Here is a 22,546-nt window from a genome sequence, read left to right on the forward strand (position 1 = left end):
CTGGGGAAAATAAAAATAAAGAAAAGAAAGGAAAGACATTTATTGCCTAGCCTTGCTGTTTGGCTGCCTGGCAAGTGCCAATGCAATCACTGGAAAGGTCTAGAGCAGGGGTCCTCAAACTTTTTAAACAGGGGGCCGGCGCACCGATGGAGTGGCAGGCAGCCATCTGTGGCTGCTTGGTTTCCCCCCCAACCCCCGGCGGGGTGTGTGTGTGGGGGGTGAGTGGGTTCTGTAAATACCGGGGGCCGGATTGAGGACCCTGGGGGGCCGTATCCGGCTGGCAGGCCGTAGTTTGAGGACCCCTGGTCTAGAGAGACTCACCATTTCTGAGATGTCTTAAGTGCAGATGTTTCATCATCCTGGAATGAGGCAGAGATACCGCTGCTGCTGGCACCAGCTCCTGTTCTTACTCAGATGTTACTACATATATTCTGAATATCTGTAGTTTGAACTTCTATTTAAGCTCCAAAGTTTGTGGTAGTTTGTAGTAACTGTAGTGGTGTATGTGAAGAAAGTCTTTAAATACTGATGTTTTTTACAACAAAACTGTGAAGTCTTGTGGTATTTTCTTTATGCATAAAGGCTGATATTTTCATGATAGCTTTGCACTTGGTAAATCGAGCCTTTAAAAAATCTCTTGAGTTTTGCAAGTGAGGTAATAGTGACTGCCACAATTAAGTGAGAATTTAGGCAGTCTCTTGGCCAAAAACTATCTGGTTCTCGGTATCATGAATTTGCTGTGTTGTAACCTCTGTAGAGAAAGGAAATCCTGACTTCTAAAAATAAAATGCATTGTTATTTTAAGACTGTAAAAGAAGAAAGTTTTAGTTTGGTTAATATGATTGTTTCAAAAATTTTGTATGTTTAATTTTTTATTTTAAAACAGTTGTATTGATGTAAGACCATTTATTTATTTATTTTTACACAAGTCTGGGTTAGGTCAACAACGTTTTTTGTGTTAGGTCAATGTAACTTCTGTTGTAGCAAGTTAGCTTAGGTCAACAAACATTGTGTGACTCAACTTCTCCACATGCTGTGAAGATATTGTTTAGCCCACAGTCCTTCTGTGTGCTGGATAGTTATCTTTGTGCTGTGAAAGACTTCCAGGTGTTATCAAGGTTCTTGTTGCTGTTGCAGTAGTTACTAAGGACTTCTCTAAGAGGAAGGCTTGCAAAAATCTAATTCAGAAGGAAAAAGTAGTTTTCACTAAAAGACATAGTTCAATTTAATGTTAAGAAATAGATCAACGAGGAGTGAAAAAATTAAAAGAACAACTCTCATTACTTCCTAGAATAAAGCAACAGAATCTATACTTAGCAGGAAATGGGCAAAATTGTAGTAACATTAGAAAAAAACAGAATTAAAAAGAGGATTTGTTTTGTTTGTTTTGCACCTTTAGCACTGAGAAACTTATCTACCTGTTCTGTTACAAAACCATGACAATTTTAGTATGCTGAATGAAGTATTTCTGCAAAATGATCACGGCATCACACTTTTTCAGCTCTTGGATTGCATTACTAGTGACACTGAAATGAGCATCAATGTTTAGAGTATGTGTTTTCCAGCTTTTCCAGATAAAATTCTTTATATGGAAGAAATTTTCTTCTCATCAGCTTTTCATTTGAGATCTACAGTGCTAATCTTCCAAATACATAATTATTAAACCAAACTGGTGAGAAAGTTGTCTCACCTTTCCTTTTAGTTAATTTCTGTTAGAAATTGTGCTTTACTACAGCAAAGAGGGAGGCTGGATACATTCTCCATTCAGAAAACTATGTGTATGATTCATTAATATTAATTAATAATTGAAACCATCCCAATTCATATTGGAAATATCAAGTCATTTAAGTTCTGTTCCTTTTAATAATAAAGCCATTTGATTGTCATTGGATAGAGTTATAGATATCACCAATGTTTTTCAGCAGTTTGATCCTTGTGTTGAGAACAATCGTTAATAAGACAGCACAGTTATGGATATGCATAGTTCAGCTTGTGTCTGCATGTGGATGGACATATGCCACAAATTATTATTTGTATCCATTATACAATGGATAATGGGTTAAATTAATCACTGAATACATACAATTTGAGGTTCTAGTTACTGAAAATTAATATGAGTCTGCAATTTTTTTTGTAGTGTCATTTGAAATCTATTTAAAAGAAAACCTGGAATTTGCATAGTCATTTGGCTTCTGTACAATTATTGATGAAATATTTTGGTGGATTTTCTTGAGATGTTTGCAGTTGGGAAGTATAAAAGCACTTCCATGGTTGCTTCTGCTTTGGTATCTGTTGAGGAAAGGCTAATGCCAAGCCTCCTTTTGCTGTGTGTTTTATGGATAATGTGCCTCTATAGTACCTACAAGCTGGGCAATACCAAATTATTACTTGAGAACCTGATCAGCAGGGTTTTTTTCAGCTGAAAAAGGTATACATATATATATATATATATATATTTAAGTCTTATGGGTAGATAACGGTTATGTGATATTCTCAGGAAATGAAAGAAGCACACAACTTCAGTCTGCTTATGGGTGACTTCAAGTGCTAGTACTGTTTCCTGTTTTTACCGTAAAAGCTGCTACAGTATCATATAAAACGTGTTTTATATAAACATTTAGACAGCAGTTATTTAAAGCTCAATGTTTGGAATGAAAGTCTGTCATGCTTTTCCCAAATAATTCACTTCTATTGTGCTAACGTTACTGTACATGTAAGGAAAAACTACTGGCATAATATGAGACAAGCGTTATTGAAAAGGGCAAGACTGGCAATGCTAAAACTGACGTTTAGGTCTTGGTTGTTGAAATTTTTAGAAGTAAACCTTAGGATAATTGCACCTCTTGAGAGGCAGTATTACAGTCTGTGAATTATTGTTGCATATACATTCAGTAAATATTAATAGTTTAAAAGTTAATAAACTAACAAATTTAAATCACTCTTACCCAACAATAAATGGATTATATTCACAATTGTAATACACTTTTAATCACACAAACAACACTAATGAATGCTATCTTGTTAATAGAGTATTTAATTTTAAATTTTCCACATTTTAAAGTGGACAAGTAAAAAAATAACTTGGAGCTTGATCCAGAAACATTGTCTTGCTGAAACTTCAAACAAACCTCTGCAATGCACAAAACCTGTGTTTTAATCAGAGATGATCTCTAAATTACAAGTTTTCCTCATCAAGCCGTCTGAAATAAATTTGACTACTGTGATATAATTATTTCTCTGCAATGCTACATTACGTTATATGCTATATTACGCTAATGGCTGAAACCTTTTATCATGCAGACTTATATAAGTGTGCTTATAAATAGTCACACTGATCAGTAGTAGTCAATTTGTCAGTCAGTTCAGTGCTGCTCTACAGGACACAAAATCTGGATCTTCCTTGAAGTTTTAAGCCTGGTAAACAGTGAGTTTATTTCTTGCCAGAATTTTGTTTCTTCATGGGACTGACTAATTTTTATTTTTTTTTTTAAATGTCATTGTCAGTATGATGAAAACCAGTATATTGTGTTTCCATTTTTTTGCTTTGAGATATTACCTTTGCAGTAGTTTTCAGACAGTGTACAGTAATATCCCTCTGGTATGTTACAGACTGCTTGTCAGTAATACAGAATGAGGGAACAACACGGTGCTTTCACTGTAAGTCCATTGCACTGAGAGAAACAATAATGAAGGGTGTCTACATAGCAAGGCTGGGCAACATTAACTGCTCTTAGAGCAAAGCTAATACTTGTACGTCCTCTTAAGATAGTTTCTATTTTAATATTTCCAAAAAAATTCTTGTATCAATTACCTTTGATTTAGTAAATGGATGAACAAAACCTGTGGATGAATAATACGGAGTTTCCTCTGTATAACGACAGTTTTACTGAGAGCAGTCATGCCAACATTGGCATTTTTTTGACCTAATGTCACTGAGGATAGACACATACACGATATTGCTTGTGGACAGATGGACAGAGAGACTTGTACTTAATAAATAAATAATATAAACATTTGTAATATGCATTTAGCCATACTCTTGATCAAAACTGTCCCCATTTGTACTAGATAGTAGATAGTAAATTTTTCAGCATCATGATCTTAGGTTAGATGACTTTATCTACTTTATCCTTCTATCCGGACATAGGAAGATCAGCTGTCAGATTCCTGATACTTGTTTAATTTGTTCTGTTTAAAACCTATCCAGTAATAGAGATTCCCTTTCTTAGGTAAACAGTAAGTTTGGTGTGGTGGTTTGTTTGTTTTTTTGTTTTTTTTTTTAATTCTTACCCTTGCAAAGCTTTCCTTGTCTCCAGTCTAATCCCCTGTATTGTAGCCCTTCCTGTGTTTTAGATTAGCAAATCTTTAATGTTCCATGCAGAGAAGAAACAGATTATTCCCTTCCTATTGGCACATCTTCTATATATTTAAAGACCAATCCTAGACAGAGACTGCATGTGTCTAGGCTAAGGAACCTTCCTTTCTATGGAGAATATCTCTAACATGGTGTATGGGAAAGAGCGGCTGGGAAGCTGCCCGGGAGTAACGGGACCCGGGGGTGGTGGCTGATGGCCGGCTGAACATGAGCCAGCAGTGTGCCCAGGGGGCCAAGAAGGCCACCAGCATCCTGGCTTGTATCCCACACAGTGTGGCCAGCAGGACAAGGGCAGTGATTGCCCCCCTGTACTGGGCACTGGTGAGGCCGCACCTCAGCTCCTGTGTTCAGTGCTGGGCCCCTCACTTCAGGAGGGACATTGAGGTGCTGCAGCGTGTCCAGGGAAGGGCAACGGGGCTGGGGAAGGGTCTGGAGCACAAGTGTTATGAGGAGCGGCTGAGGGACCTGGGGGTGCTTAGCCTGGAGAGGGGGAGGCTCAGGGGGGACCTTATCATTCTATGCAACTACCTGAAAGGAGGTTGTAGTCAGGTGGGTGTAGGTCTCTTCTCCCAGATAACCAGTGACAGGACAAGAGGAAATGGCCTCAAGCTATGTCAGGGTAGGCTTAGATTGGATATTAGGAAAATTCCTTCACTGAAAGAGTGGTGAAGCACTGAACAGGCTGCTCAGGGTGTTGTGTCACCATCCCTGGAAGTATTTAAAAGACATGTAGATAGGACAGGTAGGGACATGGTTTTAGTGGTGGACTTGGCAGTCCTGGATTAATGGTTAGGCTTGATGATCTGAAAGGGCTTTTCCAGCCTAAATGGTTCAATGTTTCTGTGATGATTCAATAATCTTCCTAATGGTCTTACACATCCCTCATAAATTATCCTTAAGCAGCAAAGTTGAAAGTATAAGTTTTGAAAATAAAAATAAGGCCCTTAAAAGGATTCACACTGCATATTGGGTATTTGCTTCAATGGTAGTTGCATTCCTTCTTATTTGTGTTTTCTTTTGATTTTTTTATTCCTAGGTGATTTTTATTAAAAAGTACTCTCAGCTTTTCCAGAACTTCAGTGTCTATGGGGAACCAGGTTTTCAGCTTGCCCTCAGATGTGCTAAACTTTTCATTCCTAGACTAAATACATTTTGTAGTTTTAAGTGTCTTAGAAGCATGCTGTCCAATATTTCTTCTCTTTACACTGGAAAGCATCTAATAAATAACATCAAGACTGGGAACAGACTGACATTAATACAGAAATTTTGCTGAATTTGCAAATCTGGAACCTTGACTTCTTTGTAAGTGATATAAATCATGTTAGAGCACTGGTCCTTCTATTAAAAGAATAAAAAAGGTGGGGAAAAGGGGGCACACTTTAAATACACAGCTAAACGGTGGCAGTTTAACAGCTTAACATGTTGTAAAGGTCATTTATCCTCTTTCAGTTGTAAACTAATGCACCTTAGATTAAACAGCACTGAAAATGGTTTAAGATGATGTATTTTGTTTCACACTTGGAGTAGACAAACAACATGTATGTGGACAGTTGTGATATCTTAATGACTACTGATGCTTTGTTAAGCATCCAGAAATAGATCCTGTTTCTGAACTGCATGTGAACAATTTTCCACTCTCCTGATTCTTACAGAAATACTGCATTTCCTCATTATAACAATTACAACGACCATTTTACTCCTTGTAATTCCACTTTCAGCAGCTATTATATGGAAACAAGGGCTTTTATGAGCATTGGGAATTTAGATCCAATACTGATAGTTTTAGTTAGCTTAGCTTTAGTTGTATTTTGTCCTATATTTGAAAAAAACCCAAACAACCTACAACTACTTATAGTGTTGTAGTACAAAGCAATGTGGCTGCTTTTGTTTACTTTTGTTTGTGCATGTCAACATTATTGTTGGCAGGAATAAGCTTAGCCGAGGGAATATTTTTGTCACTGTTGCAACAGTTGGTCCTTACACAATGTTTTATTTGAAGAATCGCACCATGAAAATGGCTTTCTTGGCATGAGAGTAGTTTATCTGGGGAAAACTAACTCAAACCCAGAAGATAATTGTTGGATATAGTGTACTAGAAAATGTTGTGATTGAATTTATTTTTCTCTAAAGAATATAATAAATGATAAGTCAAAATACACATATTTATGTACGCATATATGATATGTAATACAGGAAATACTTTTATAGGTAGAAAAGAGCCAGTTTGAAAAGAGCAAATGGAATGAGAATGTAAAGAGAACAAACAATTTAGGTGTTAATGAGTTTAGAGAGAAATGCCTGTAGTATCTCTAAAATCCGATGAAATGAGAAAATCCTTTGTTTGAAAAGGATCAGCAGTGCCCATTCTGGAAGTTATTTTTAATTTTTCACTGCCTTTGTAAAAGAAAATTCTTATTCTTGTGACATCGCCATCAGGCTTGTATAGTGTAGCAAGGTAGGAATCTGTTTAATTAAAATGATAATCCCACCAGGATTACTTTCTCATGCATGTTCTACATTTGAAACATTTAGAAGATGAATCTGCCAGCTCAAGTGGTGGAGCAAGGGAAGAGCTTGTCAGGCTGTGGAGCACCATGACACAGGCATCTGAGCAGCTCCAGCAGGCTTTTAGGTTCAGCTCAGTGCTGCTAGGTCAGATGCTGAATGGCTCTGTAAGGTGCTTGGGTGTCTCATCTGCTTTTCTACTACCTAGGCTGTGCTAGCACCTGTATGGGTGAACAGAGTAATTGCAGCTCAGACTACATCTCTCAAAAGCTTTGATTCACTCCCACTTATGCTTAATGTAAAGCAAATTTCTTTAGAAGCTAGAGTAACTATTTCACGTCTAAGCCATGAATGTCAATCATTCTTGAACTAGAAAAATGCTTTTGGCACTAGGGTGAATAATTTATTATTTTAATGACATTTGGAAACAATGATACCTTGAGAATTAAGGTACTTCAGCATTATTTGTCTTACTCTTACAGTTTTAATCCTTAATATTTACTGTATTTTAAGTATGTGATACTTGAAATATTTCATCTTCACATTTGAGACTGCGGAAGAGTATGCCATCTAGGTTATGTTGTCTTTATGCAAGATTAAGAATATTCCATATATTCATGACAAAATGTGACTTCTGCCTGGCTAAAAACTTCATTAAAAATGTGGCCTATATGACAATTTTATTTTAAATAAATAAAAATTCAGTAACCGCCTTTACTAATTTTATTCCACCTGATGTTGCTTCTGTAAGTTTTGAACATGGAACTGCATATCTTTTACAAAACTAGATCATTCAGTGCTCCTCATTTTACAGGGGAATATGAAAATACAAAATACTGGGCTTGCTTCTCTTCATAAGAATAGATGCATGAATACTGTTTTTCAAAGGCAACAGACCACGCTTATCGAGAGCAGGTTTTTGGTTCACATAGAGATGACAGTCATCAGTGAGAAATATCTTGGAAATGGGATTTGAACATGACATAGTAAGCTGTTTTCAGCTTTATGAACATGAAGTACACCTTGCTGTTGCTGTGGCCACTCAGCTGAGACTGTGAATATGAATATGAAACTGATTGCTAGTTTTACAAGTATGTCTTTTTTTATATATGTAATTGTAATGCCAGTTTAGAAGTATTATGTGTTGATGTTGGTGGCAACCTTCTCAAAGTTCAGCAATAGATTGCCAACTCTTTCAGTTCATAATTAATAAATGATAAAGGTGTTCAAAGAAATGGCGTTGAAATAGTGTCTCATATTGTATAGATAACTGATCTATCTAGGAATGTTAATGTGGTGCACAGTGCACATGAACAGAAATTCTGCATCTTTAAACACATGCACTGTAGCAGAACTTTGCAGATACTCTGTGAGAATTTTTTATGTTTCAGAGTCTGGAAATTTTCTGTTGAGTATAAAACCTGTATGAATAGCTATTACAGCAACTTTTTTTTTTTTTTTTTTTTTTCAGGCAAGCAATCTGCTCAACCAAGAATTAGCAGTGGCTTAGTAATTATGGTATAATTTGGAATACAACAGACAAAACTTCAGAGATTTAGATGCATTTCATTCAAACCAGGGATCTGACCATTTTGTGTCTCTCTTTTTTTAAACCATGCTTTAAAGCTTAAAAAAAAAAAGCAAGTATAACTTTCTTGGGATACTTGGATAGGTTCTGAAGCTTCTAGAAATCAGTAATGAATATATTGTTTTAAAGTACTTTTTGTTGGCTTCCTTATGTGCTGCATTCTTTTCAAAGTAATTATAACCTCAAAACCTGCCAGTTTATCTCTTGTGCTATGCTTATTGTGATTTTTTTCACAGCGTGTTGATAAAACTCCCGAATAATACATAGAGTAGTTCAGTCACGTAAAATTGAGTTGAAACTTTTGTTTAAGAAAAATGGTTTCTTGGCAGTGTTTTCAAAACAATATCTTAGTTCTTTAAACTGGGAATGTGAAAAAAATTAACTCACATTTTTGTGCTGCAGCAAAAAAAGAACTGGGAAAAAATGTTGCTTAGTTATAACCTCTATGGTTTTTTTTGATTTTTTTTTTTAGTTTCAACAGGATTTAATCCCTTTTCAAAGCTCCACTTTCTCTGCATTGAAATAAATGATTATTATTAAATTTGAGAATGTTGTTTTATGTGTCTAGTACCTTAAGTTAGTATGTGCCTAGTAACTTTACTCTCAAGACATAGGTATTTCCTAATGAGTTCTCTTTTAGGGGTTACATCTTAGGCAGAGCTGAAAAATATTTCTTCTGGCCTCAAGGCATCTTTTTGGCAGTAATCTGGAGAGAGATCATGGAATAATATAGGCTGGACGGGACCTCCATAGGTCACATAGACCAAACACCTGCACCAGGAGTGTCTAATTAGATCACCTGGCACAGGAACTTGTCTTTGAAAAAGTTATCAGCAGTGGCTATGGAAATGCAAGAGAAACAAATGCATTCCTAGTGGATATCACATTGCTTACAGAGGAGGAGGAAAGCAAACGACTGACTTGCCTGGGGGAAAAGCCCTTTTCAGAATATAGTGATGAATAATGTCATATATGAAAAAATACATATTCTGTTTGATACTCATCTGAGGAATGGTCCAATCTTTCCTCAAAAATTAATGTTATATTAATTGTATTTTACAGTTATGTGTTTTACACTGTAGTAAATTCTTACGGGTTTGTATTTGCAGTTTCCCGAATGTGGTTTCTATGGAATGTACGACAAAATTCTGCTCTTCCGCCATGACCCTACCTCTGAGAACATTCTCCAGTTAGTGAAATCAGCTGCAGATATCCAAGAAGGAGACCTAGTTGAAGTTGTCTTATCAGGTAACTAAAAAACAATGAAAAGTACTGTCATGCTTTTGTAGCCAGAAACATCCACAGTATTTTTGTTCTAATTAGGATTCAAGAGAAAGGAAATTTTATTTGCATGGACTTTCACCTATGCTGGGTTAAAATCTTTCTCAGGTTTATATAGGCATATTATACCTATTAATTATTTTTTTTCTTCCTGTTCCATTGTATACTTTTAAACAACCTTATTTTGTCCATATTACTATTTAACAACAGGTTAATATTAATAAACAAACAAAAAATTGAAATAATGTATATTCTGCGGTTTTAGAGGAAAACATCATCCTGTATGGCTGCCTAACCCTTTTCAAAGAAGCACAGTAAAAATGAAATATAGCAATTAACAACAAAATGCAATAGATTTTTTAACATTTACTTAATTAACAAAGTATGTTGAAAATCAGAATTGATCTTCACGTATCTCGCATAAAGTATCAACAGTTTAATATTTAATTGAATAGAGTCTAAATTTTTCTGTTAGTTGATGCAGTCAGTTCATACTTACCTGTGGAGAGGAATTCTCAAGACCATTCTTCCTAACAGTGACCTGGATCCTTTCAAAGTAAAGAGGTTTGGCTTTTATGTTGTATGAAGTGCCATGAAAATGTCCACTGGAAATAGGAATAACTGCTTTTTCAGAGCCCTGCATAACAGTGCCTGCCAGGACTGCTCTGACTCTTTACATGATTTATTTTTAAAATTAGAAAAGGAAAGGAAGAAAAAAAATTAACTACTGGGTAGGGAAGCAAATAAAATTATAGAAATATATATTTTTTTATGGATGGCTGTCCAAGAGGAGTTGTGGATGCTTCTTGTACAGGACTATTGGTTATGTGACAGGTATAAATGATGGTATGGAAGCTGAAAAGGTGGAGCAAAAGAAATAACTATTTAGGCCTAGGAAATACAAAAGTCAGAGGAGACAAGTTGATTATGTAAGTCCATGCAAAGCCAGAGAATGAAAGTTATAGTCTGAAGGTGACTAGCAGGTGAAGGGGTGTAAGAAAAGTATGAGTGAACCATGAGGTCAAAGTCCAACATTTTGGAGGCAATGAAATGACAAATGGATTTAAGGAGCATATTTAGCCAGCAGAGTGGCCATAAGGAGCGGTTTACTCTAACTGAAGTAGGAAATAAGCACATATCATCTGACTGGAACATTGAGGACATCTGGGGATGCCATTAGGTGTCAATAGGACTTGTCAAAAGCTTAGATGTAAGAAGGGATGAGGTATGTGACTAGGAATAGTGCAAAGTTTACAAGGGTATGGACTTGTAAAGATGTGAAGGTTGTATTTGATAAATAAAACCTAGAAGATGGCTGAAGGGCTTTGTATTTGCAGTTGGAATATGCAGTTAGAGCAATCTGGAAAGATGTTTAAAAATAGGGAGACATGTATGTCATATAAAGTAGAAATTGAATCTATAGAAGAATGTAGGATTAGTGAAGAGAAAGCCAAAGTCCTAATGGATGCTGAGAAGTGTGGAGGTAAGCGTTAGGTCACATTATCTAAACCAACTAAGCATTTAAATACAGCTTTCTTGTATAGGATCCTATTCCATACTCTTTGATTAGGATAGTAAGAAGTACAATAAAGGATAATGAAAGTCATTCCTGTAAGTCATCATTCATCTTTTCCATATCAGGAAACAAATTTTTCCCTTTTGAAAAGGTTCCAGTAACCTCTATTTCATATTTCCTACAAAAAATAATCACTCCAGATTGGTAAATCAGATGCAATGGGAAAAAAATCAGCAAGGAATTTAGTACTTCACTTGATGTATTGTTTGTGTGCTTTTGAAATGGAGACCACATATCTTCCAGTTCACCAAAATTAAGCAAGTAGCTGTTTAAATCTTCAAGAGCAGCACTTTATGCAGTACTTGCAAGTGATAAGAACATTATTTAAGAACATTAAACATTGTTTAAGAACATTAGGGAATTTATAGTTTTATTTTTTTACGTGAAGCATCTCTCCACGAAAGTGGTCAAGCATAAGCATCTCTGCAATATTTAGAGGAAGGCTATTAAACCAGCACTGTGTGAAAATGTGGGTGGTAGCGACAATTGCCCAAGATCCATCTATTTTTTCCTCTCATGCTCCAGCTTGGAGTATACATTGCTGGCTGAAGCCTTGGAATTTTTAGTATCACAAAGTATTGTTGTACTTTGTTTTACTGTGTTCTACTGACAAATTTTAGCTAAAGGCAAATCACTAAAGTGTACTATTATACTTTTCCTAGTAATTCTGTTAATGCAGTTGTTAACACTATTGGTCAGCTGTATCATTTTATGTAGTTTTATTTATGATGAACTCATGAAAGAAATTTGTTTATTACCTTGTTGTTGATTTATGTCATTTCTGTGATGGACTGTTTCCCTTTTGCAATTCACTGACTGTATTATTGCGCAACTGTAGTATGATGGGTTGTGCAACTGTGTCGTCATGTGCTGAAAAAATAAAGATAAAAACTTTAGAGGAATCCAAATATTTTAGAAGGTCATTCTAATGGAGGAAATTAATAGATTAAGAAAAATGTATCTTGAATAAACTTGCAGTGCAAAACACATGTAAGATTATGATGTATTAAGAACTAAGTATATTGCAATTTTTTGCATAGTTTCACAGTTCTATAGGAAGTAGAGTGTGATCATACCTGCATAGTCATAGCATTTCTGAGTCTTGAATTCTTGATTTCATTAATTTGTATTCACTGAAATCAATTAGTAGTTCTAATCTCTGAGAATAATTTTTGTTTCAATTTTATCATCCTATAGGCTGTAGTTAGTAATAAAACTAGTTTCTTTCTTTCTCTTGGCTTGGCTTGGGTTGGGTTTTTTGTGTCCTGTCCACATCCCTCCCACTTCCCCTCCTCTCCTTCTCCCCCTGCCCACCCCCCAGTATATCTGAAGCTACTTCTGGGAAATACAAGGAAGAAGTATTACTATCTCTTTGACCAACCACCAGTCCATGGCTAAAAGCAGTTTCACATGTTATTTTGAGGGTGCCTAATTTCTGTCATCTTAACTACAGCCATCGCTCATGTCCTGAATAGAATGAAGTGCCTTTTTTTACTTACAAGTAAAGGTTGAGGAATCTTAAGACTCTTCTGGCAAGGTATACTGGTTTCTTAATTCCATATGGTCCAAAGACTATGACTTTGTTTTCATGGTTTTTATTGAACAATTGAATTAATAATTTTTCTCCTCTTTGCCAAAAGACTGGAAAGTCTTCCTTGGGCCTTTCCTTCCTTAGCAATGAAAAATTTTTATTTAGTTCTTATGTAAATAAATGTCTATTTATAGTATTTTATATCAGCAAAGCTGACTGAGTATTCTTTTTAAAAGCACTTTTTAAAAGTAGCATCAGAGGCAATAGATTTAGAACAGTACAGAGTACTTAAAAAAAAATGTAGCCCTAAGTAGTGATAATGCTATCAAATAATCAAGTTCACATAATGTTCATCCAATATGTTTGGTGCATACCAGAAATGTGCTCTGACCCTGTGCAAAAGATGGCAAATAATTTATTTTTAGGTTATGATTTAGATTAGTTTATTATTTAGGTTAAGTCTGTGGTTTTTTTGGACTAAAGAGGCCAGAACTGGACACTATACAGTACTCAAGAGTGACCACATGATGACATTGGTCAGCACTTACAGACCAGCTGTCAGGCCCCGTGGATTTATGTATGTCCACTTTGCTTAAATGTTCCTTAATCTGGTTCTGCTTTGCTGGAGGTGAATCTTACTTGCTCCAGACTTTCCCTCTGGTTTCAAGGATCTGGGATTTCTGAAGGCTGGAGTTGCCAGTAAAGACTGAGGTGAGGCATGGAGTACCTTGGCCTTTTCCATAGCCTTTGTCACCAGGAAGCCTGTCCCATTCAGCAACAGGACGACATTTTCCCTTGCCTTCCTTGTGCTGCTTTAGTTAAGAAGGTGAAGCTTACTGTTCCTTCATATTTAATCAAATGGTATTCTCTCTTAATCTTGTGGAAATCATTATAGCGCCATATGGTGAAATGGGACTGAAAAGAGATTACAAGCATGCACCTTAGATGCTTTAAGTCAGTCTGTTGTAACATGTGTGAATATTAGTTGTTCTTTTTCACCTTCGCTTTTTTCTTCCATTGCCCGAGTTCTTGTGTGAGTCAGTGCTCTGCTCTTGAACTATTCTACTGTGGTGGGCATGGCCACATAAGAAATCTGACTTATGTAGGGTATTAATTATGTCTTTCACTCCTGTTATATTTTAAGAAACAAAACTGAGAAAGAGAATTAATATCCTTTAACAACAGTTCTTCAACATCTTCATTCCAAAAATTGTTTTTGTAAGGATGACTTCAGTTAACATTTATCAAGCCATCATATCACCACAGATCATCAAAATACATTTCTAGGTCCTCTGAATAAGTCATGGTTTAACCCTGGCCAGCAACCAGGCCCCACACTGCCGCTCACTCACTCTCCCCACAATGGGATGGGGAGAGAATCAGAAGAGTAAAAGTGAGAAAACTCGTGGGTTGAGATAAAGACAGTTTAATGGATAAAGCAAAAGCCCCACATGCAAGCAAAGCAAAACAAGGAATTAATTCACTACTTTCCATCGGCAGGCAGGTGTTCAGCCATCCCAAGGAAAGCTGGGCTCCATCAGCCTTCCTGGACCCCTTGGCCCCTCAGGACTGTCTTCCAAGGGACTCTCTCAACCAGGCTCTTAAACAGGCCAAAGTTGTTGTCCCTCTGGAAGCCCAAGGTAGAGGTTCTGCTGACTCTCCTCCTTACTCCTCTGAAAACTGAAAACTCTTACCATCTCGTGATCGCTATGCCCAAGGCACCCTCCAGCCACGCCACCACCCACCAGTTCTTCCCTGTTTGTAAACAGCATGTCCAGTGGGGCATCTCGCCTGGCTGGCTCACTGACCAGCTGCGTCAGGGAGTTATCTTCCACACACTCCAGGAGCCTCCTAGACTGCTGATTCTCCGCTGTGTTGTATTTCCAGCAGACACACGGTAAGTTGAAGTCTTCTGTGAGAACAAGGGCTAGTGATCGTGACGCTTCTCCCAGCTGCCTGTAGAATGTTCCATCTGCCTCTTCATCCTGGTTGGTGGTCTGTACCACTATAGCAAAAGATCAGCCATGCAGCCACAGTACCTGTTCCAATATTAGAATATTATAGGACTGGGAATGGTTTCCTCCCCGAGTTGCACGTGAATTTTAACATTGCGGAAATTGCTGGATTTAGTTAGAATCTTCTAACTAAATGGTTAATCTACTACCAGTTTAGTGTTTTTCACTAGACAACACTGTGCTTGGAAGACTTGCTTTCTCTCTAAATGCAAAAGGCAGCAAATGAAACTCATAATACACCATGGCCTGACCGATGATTGTTTACACTCACCTTCAGTCAGATATCTGAAGTTATATGAGAAATTAAATACATTTTCTCCATAAACACGCAAGAGCACCAGTGTCTTCCCACAAATGAGCCCTAACTAAATGCAGCAATTAATTTCCGCAGTGTTGAAATTCCTGTGTCATGGAAGGGAGGAAAGTATTCCCAGTTCAGCAACACTGGAGAAGAGAAAGAACTGTGGAAATAGTCTAGTGTTCAGGGAGGTATTTGAAATAGTGCTGGCAGTTTTTAATGGAAATATATTCAGACATAGTTTCAAAGTATTATAAATTTTGGCAATAGTGTATCACAAACTAGCTGAAGATGGGTTATCTCTGCTTTATTTTTTAAAAAAAAACAACAACCCACACCTAAATATGGGACCATAAGAATTTTTTTCATGATACTTCATAATCTGGATATGCCTTGAAAATGTGTTTTGAAAGGAGGAAAAAACTCTCTGAAAACAGGAGAGGTTGGCCTTGACCACTACAGTGGAGAGTATTGAGCACTTTGCACTTGAGCTGTGGGAAGGACAGAAGAAATACAATCAGATGCTTTTGTTGAACTGATTGAAGTATTTGATTTCTAGCTTACATTACAAATATTAAACAGAACATACTTTCTGAAGTTCTGTAAATTCAAGGTATATTATGGCAATTGTTTTTGAATGGTGTGTCTGAAAGAGGCAGTAAAACATAGTTTTACTGCTACAGCTTTGTTGCTGAAAACTCGTTTGCTGTGGGTAAACGTCCCCTGAGGCATTGGTATCTGATGTTGAGAGCCATACTGATCCACTGCATTCATTTTTTTATTGTACATGTCAATAAACCATCAGGGTAGAGAAAGCTGAACTGTCAGCCCTAGTGCTATGGGTTTATACACTGAGTTCATACCCTAACACTATGCATTTTCTAATTTTCACTGTAGCTGACTTCGTTACAAGGTCTTTTATAAAGGTTGGACAACCTGTGATTAATTTCCTTTTCTTATTGTACTTATGTTCTTGGCAGTTTAAGGAATAATAAATATGATCATTTTCTAGTTTAGAGCTTACATTACAGGTCCTTGAAATATAGGAGAATTTATCTAGAAAAATATATATTTGAGAGGAGTTGCTCATTGTAGCTGAAGCACTTTAGCCCATTTCAGGAAAAAAAATTGTACCTGTGGACATCATACAGTATAACCGACACAGTTTGTGGTAGAGCTAGAGGCTTTTGGTGAAACACAAGAAATTTAATCAGCTCTGAATGCAGCACCTGCTGTGCTTTGATATTCATAATGAACATTATTGCTTGTATTTTGCATTGGTGCATTATTCAGTAGGATTTTAGTGGAGTGTAAGAATCACATAACTCGCTGAACAGATGTTCTGTGTCTGTCTGCTGGCTGGTCCACAGGACATAAGCACAGGTTATTGCAGCCAGCCAGATAAATTGTTGTTCAGTGCCCATATAGATTCTGGCTTTTTGGAAGTGAAAGGTCGGGCATTATGATCAAAGTGGAGGCAAAAGGCTACGTCGAGTTACAGATACAGTCAGCTGCACATTGAAAGAGGAAAAGAGAACTTTCATTATGAACGTTAGTGGCCCTCATAAATAGTTTTATTTTTACCTCTTATATTGTTTTCTTCCTTTCATTTTACGTATTTTTTAAAATACCTGTTTTAACACTTTATTTGACTACATGGTATTCTGATAGCGTTTGTATAGGAGGTATGGGGGCACTTCAGAAGTGTATGAAACCCACAAATTTGTATGTTGAACCCTGCTGGTCCATTAGGCTGCACTCCAGGGCATTCATTGACCAGTATCACTAATACCATTCTGTCAGTAATATATTGCTTGCCATGTTGCTGTTAGAATTCTTACCTGTGAGCTTTCTATTTCATTTCGTCTTCAAAATGTTAGAAAACTTCTGGTCTCCTGATGCACAAGAGAGGAAAGTCCTTTACTAGTGCTGTGGAAGTCTCCATTAATGTGTTCGTTGAATCCGACACCTAGTTAAATTGCAGTTCAGACCAAAAAAGGATCCAAATCTTTGGAGAAAGGATGTTATCATGTTATATTTGTAGGAAGGGGTCCTTTTGATTAGAATACTCTCAAAAAATTAGTAGGCAGCCCAAACCAGGAAGCAAGGTATAGAAGCTGCAGTCAAAGCTATGATCAGAGATGGCTGTAAATGAGCAGTCAGTCATTCATAAACACTGAAAGGAAGAGAAACCGGAAGTTGTGTCTTTGTAGGTCTCTCTCCTTAAAGTGCAATCTTACTGTTTGCTCAAGAAAAGGAAGTACATTTATGTGAGGTGAGCTTAAGCTGAAAAGTGTTCTTCAGTCTTGATGTGATTAAGTAGTAGCTGCTGCAAACTTCGACTGGACCTATGAAGAAGTTGCTTTCATGTTCCACTTATGAAACAAAGGATGCAAATGCAAATCGCCAAGATAACATAATGTAAAATTCACAGTAGATTTGAGCAGAATGGAATGTGCTTGCTCTGATAAACTCACTTCTTTAAGCTTAACTCCTAGTTTTTGAAGCTCTTTGGTATTCTTCTGACTAGCCTTTAAAAATGTTTTATTTATTATTGCCATTAATGCCAATAAAGAGATAATAATGATTGAGAGGTACAGTCCTTCATATCCTTTCTTTCTTGAGAAGTTAAATACTTAGAAGCTTTTACATTAGTTATTACATGAGATCTGGGTTGTAGATAAGTTAACCTCTTTCTAAAATGAAGGGTGCGTTGACGTTACTGTTTCAAGCTGTCTGTAGTTACAGCCACCACCACTTTGTCTGTGAATTTGTGACCTTTTTGCGATGAACTATACTTACCATTTACAGACTCTATAGAACAAGCTGACAAATGAGAGTTGCTGCGGCTCTGTACTTCTCTACTCAGATTCTTTGGGCACCCTGTTTTTTGAGGATTTCAAGGAAACAGTTACTTTAGATGCCTTCAGACTTACATTCTTGGCAGCCTAGTTTATGTCCTACACTATATCTTGTTCATCAAAGTTTATTAAAAACTGCTGTGTAAACTTGTTGTCTTTTCATGTTATATACAGCAAAAAACAATTTTATATTTACAGTTTTAATATGAGTTTGATTATAAAAAATCTGTCTAGTTTTACTGGAGCAAAATTACATAGGGGTGTAAGAAGTTTTTGCCCAGTGCTGGAAGGCAGATGATGAAACATCAGCATCTTGTGTGAATTAGTGTAACGTACTTCATCTGCTTGCTGTGAGCACTTGTGCTCAATCTGGCAGGATTCCTGTAGCAAGAAAGTCAAATAGCAGTGATTTTATGTTTCCTTGCTGAGCTGATGAGGGCAGGAATTGATCCAATGCTTTTGTGAAGAAGCTGTTTCTGTTTTAATATCACATAGGTGTTACACCACCTGATTGTGCAATGCAGACATTTTATTTGGATTCAATATTATATGGTCTTGTATAGGATAAAATACATTGAACTGAATAAAAGCTGTAGATAACTATACCATTATAGTACATGCTGTGTATCAACAACTGGATTGTAATTTTTGTTTGACTGCCACTTCCTTGAGATGAACATTATGATGTTATATCTTTGGACATCATTTTATAGTACTTATGTACTTGGTCACAGTTTGTGATTTTGTTTCGTTGTGATTGAAAAGCATCCTTCTTTTGGTGCCTTTATGGCTATCTATGTTAACACACTATTTTTCTGGTGTTTTTGAGAAATACAACTGTCTTTTCTCTGTCCTGTCTAAGATGGTATCTTTTAGATTATTCTTCTTCTATGTCCTTTTAATTGTCTCCAGCTGTCATCTTTTTTTTCTTATGTCTTTAGAGGTAAGGCTCATTGCTGATCAGGTTAAAGTGGATTGACTTTGTATCCTTCACTGTTGGCCTACATTGTTCTGGGATCATGAATTTCAGATAGATGACTTGTGTTTGCTAAGACTGAAAGGTTCTTTCCTTCTTTCTTTGTTTTACCTCATTGTCTTTTCTTCAGCTCATATATGTTATAGTTGTTACCTTCTGGATACAGACTTCAAAATTTGTATTTTTTCTGCATCAGCAGAATCTTTCAGAACTCCCCCTCCTGTCTTGCTTTACCATTCTTTTCTTTCTGCTGCAGGAGGAAGTAGGTAAAAGTAGGATGAAAAAAGTAGATCTCCTGTCAACATCACTTCCTTATGTTCTCTGGCAGCATCATCAACAGTACATGCTGTGTAAATGATATGCAACAGGCAAATGTTGGTAGAGAAGCAGTTAAATCTGTCAGCTTTGCTTCTAGCGCTCTTACAGCAATATTGGTCATGCTAGTTGTTCTTCTGCATGGACTTTTCTGTATGTTGTTAGTATTTAATGATTATTTCAGCAGCAGAAAACATGAAATAATTGCAAGATTTTGTGAACGTGATTTGCAAGTGTATTGCTAGCCATGTATTTCTTCATAGGAACAAAATAATCTTTACGTTTTTAAGTAAGCTTTTTGAACTCTTAATAATTTCCTGCTTATGTCAAGATTCTAGATGCCATTTTAAAATCTTGATTAGTTGGTAATAATAAACAATGTCATCTTGTATTTATTAAAAAATTAAACTAAATGTTGGAAAAAATAGTATTGGTAGAGAGGATGAACACAAAATCCTTCTCTCAGGACAGGTCCTTTTCATGAGAGGTCACTGTTCCTCTGTAAGTTAATAGATCAGACTTCCTACACTGTACACCTTTAGTTGTCCAATTTTCAGAGATAATATATTTTCAATTTATTTGTGTGCTGTTTAATGAAAATGTCAAGTTTTGTGTTCAGTTGAGATAGCATACTTGGTCTTCCAGAAGTCATACAAACACTTTCTTTTCCAAAGGCTCGTGAAGAAACTGTTCTTTCATGAAAGAAGAGGATAGATGCTGAAATGGATAAATAACTGTTTATAACTTAGGAAACAAAGGGTAGAAAAACATGCTGTTTTCACAGTGGAGGCAAGTCACTAGCAGAGGTTCTTAGGTCTGTGCTGTTAAATACATTCATAAATGATCTGGAAGGCATGAATAGTAAAGCACAAGTGTCACCCCAGATGAAATTCAGTGTAGCTTGGTATAAAGTGTCAGGGGAATTTCTTGATTATTTTTTTTTTCTTAAATGTATGGAACAATGGGCTTTGAGTTAGCTGATACTAGCAAAAATTGAGAAGTTCAAGTTTATAACATGTCATATTAGTGCTCAGTGCAAGTCAAGAAAAGCAAATACAAGTCTTGGAATTCTGAGGAAAGGAAGAGACAGAAAACAGAAGGCACTTGTAATGTCATTTGCCTTGTGTCATCTGTCTTTGTCACCTCCTCTCTGCTTCAGAGAATGCTTTTGCTGCAAAGCAGGGGCATCTGAGGTCTGGGACAATACCACCAGATGCTGCTGCTGCTGCTTTGGGAACTCCTCTTTGAAAGGCAGGATTCCAGGCTTAGCAGACTGTGGTCTGATCCAGTTGTTCTTAAGCTTTTGTACTCTTATCACAAGATTTCACTGAAAATAAACATTTTTCAAGTACATCAGTTTAACACAGGTAACCTCAATGCCTGTGAATTTCCTGTGTTGTTATGATTAAGGTAGAATAAGCAATTACATAACTTTTAATTGTTATGCATCATTAAGTTGTATAGCCAGCTTTCCAAGAAAGGCTGGATTGAAGTTGATTACAGCTTATTACAGTTAGATTCATTGTGGTTAATCCATTAAAGCAAAGCACCTGTCACCTTCTAAAGTAGATCTAATTAATTATTGATGTTCATTTTATGTTATATACAAGTTAAAATCTCTGGACTTAAAAAAACCTTTATTTTCCTTAAAATATCTTATTATCAGTTGGGTGAGGTATTTTTTCTCCTTTCTTACCAATTTTTATTCAGTTTTCTTAATATGATACATATCACATTTACCCTTCTTTAAAAGGTTTTAGATATTATCATTTTGACTGAGTTTAACACAACCCACTGAGTAACAGTAACTCAATAAATTATTCAAGTATTATACTTCAGCATCTCCCACTTCATCTGATCCTTTCTCAAAAGATATATTTCCTTCAAAGGATCAATCAACTCTCTTTTAGTGTTTTATAAATCTGTTTAATCCACTTAGTCTTTCCTTACTCTGTGGTGTGTGAAATTTGGACATGGCTATAAATTATTTCACAGGATGCATCTTTAATAGCACTTAAACTTTTCTTAGAGTGGCAAAGTCCTATAGATTCATCTCAAAATTTTTTTGTGTGGCCCATCACTAAAAATTTTGGAGCGTACACCCCCAATATATATTTATTTATTTATAACTTACATGTGTTGCTGAAGTTCTAATATTGTCTTTCTGCACCCTAATGGATTGGCTTCTGCACACCCAGGTGTGTGACACACCTCTCCTTGGAGACCACTGCTATAGGTTCACTTGAAGCTGTGTATTAGAAAAAAAAAGGGTTCACCCTTTTAAAAAATTAAATTGTCTATTTTTGAGTATGTGATTAATAAAACTTGAATTACATTTTCTTTCTCCTTTTCTCAGTTTTTCAAATTCTTTCAGTTGTTTCTGCTACTAACAGAGATTCTAACCATAAAACTGCCAAAACATGAAGATTTCTCTTTTCCTTACCATAGTGTATCCCCTTTTCATACAATAACTACCTCTGCCACTTCATTTTCATTAGCTACAACATGTAGCAGAGAACAAGCCTTGTGATACATTGTTTGACAGTTTCTATAACCAATACCTGCTTGACCAAACATTTATATCAGTGTATTTGTTAACTGATAGTAGTGAGTCTTGAATGGAGAGTAGCTGTAAATATTTCAGAGGGGAACATAGTGCAAAATAAGAGGTAACCCACTTGGAATAACTTGCCCATCAGACAAGTTGTGTTGTTAACATGTCAACAGTGTATTCTACACTACTTAGATATATGTCAGGCAAAAAATGTACTTTGTGGAGAATCTCTCTGCTTTCTCAGACTCTGAATTCATGGTATCAATATCTTATGGCTCCAGTAGGTTTCAAATTAAATGTGGCTTGTGTAAAAAATACATCTTTAAATATCACTGTTACACTTAGTGAATTTTACTTTCATTGGCTGACTGCTGGCTTTGGTATTTTGAAAGAGTAAATAGCAATACACAGTCTCATGGTTATTTCCGATGCATGATGTTTGCAGCCCTTTGTGGTAAGATACATATCTTCTTTTAGGAAGTGCTTGAGGTTTGTAGCTAAAACAGGACTAAGCACAAACAAACAAACATCCTTCCTTTGGGGACTATAACAACTTGAAATGGAAACTAAGGAGGAAGAGAGTCAGGAACGGCCGCAGGTTGCAAACTGCTGGTTTTTATATCCATATGGTAGTGTGACTCAAGCCTGGAGACACTGTCATTCCAATGAAA

General features: G+C 36.4%; 1 protein-coding gene across 6 annotated transcripts in view; it reads left to right on the top strand.

Annotated features, from left to right (window-relative positions):
• Nucleotides 1-22,546, top strand: part of PRKD1 (protein kinase D1) — a 143,033-nt gene that overhangs the window by 63,049 nt on the left and 57,438 nt on the right. For all 6 annotated transcript variants that reach the window (XM_055800815.1, XM_055800820.1, XM_055800792.1 and 3 more), the window contains exon 2: nucleotides 9,578-9,716. In XM_055800815.1, coding sequence (XP_055656790.1) covers nucleotides 9,578-9,716 — 139 coding nt within the window. The remainder of the gene's footprint in view (nucleotides 1-9,577; nucleotides 9,717-22,546) is intronic.

The sequence above is a fragment of the Falco peregrinus genome, chromosome 1, assembly GCF_023634155.1.
Source record: "Falco peregrinus isolate bFalPer1 chromosome 1, bFalPer1.pri, whole genome shotgun sequence".
Taxonomy (NCBI): domain Eukaryota; kingdom Metazoa; phylum Chordata; class Aves; order Falconiformes; family Falconidae; genus Falco; species Falco peregrinus.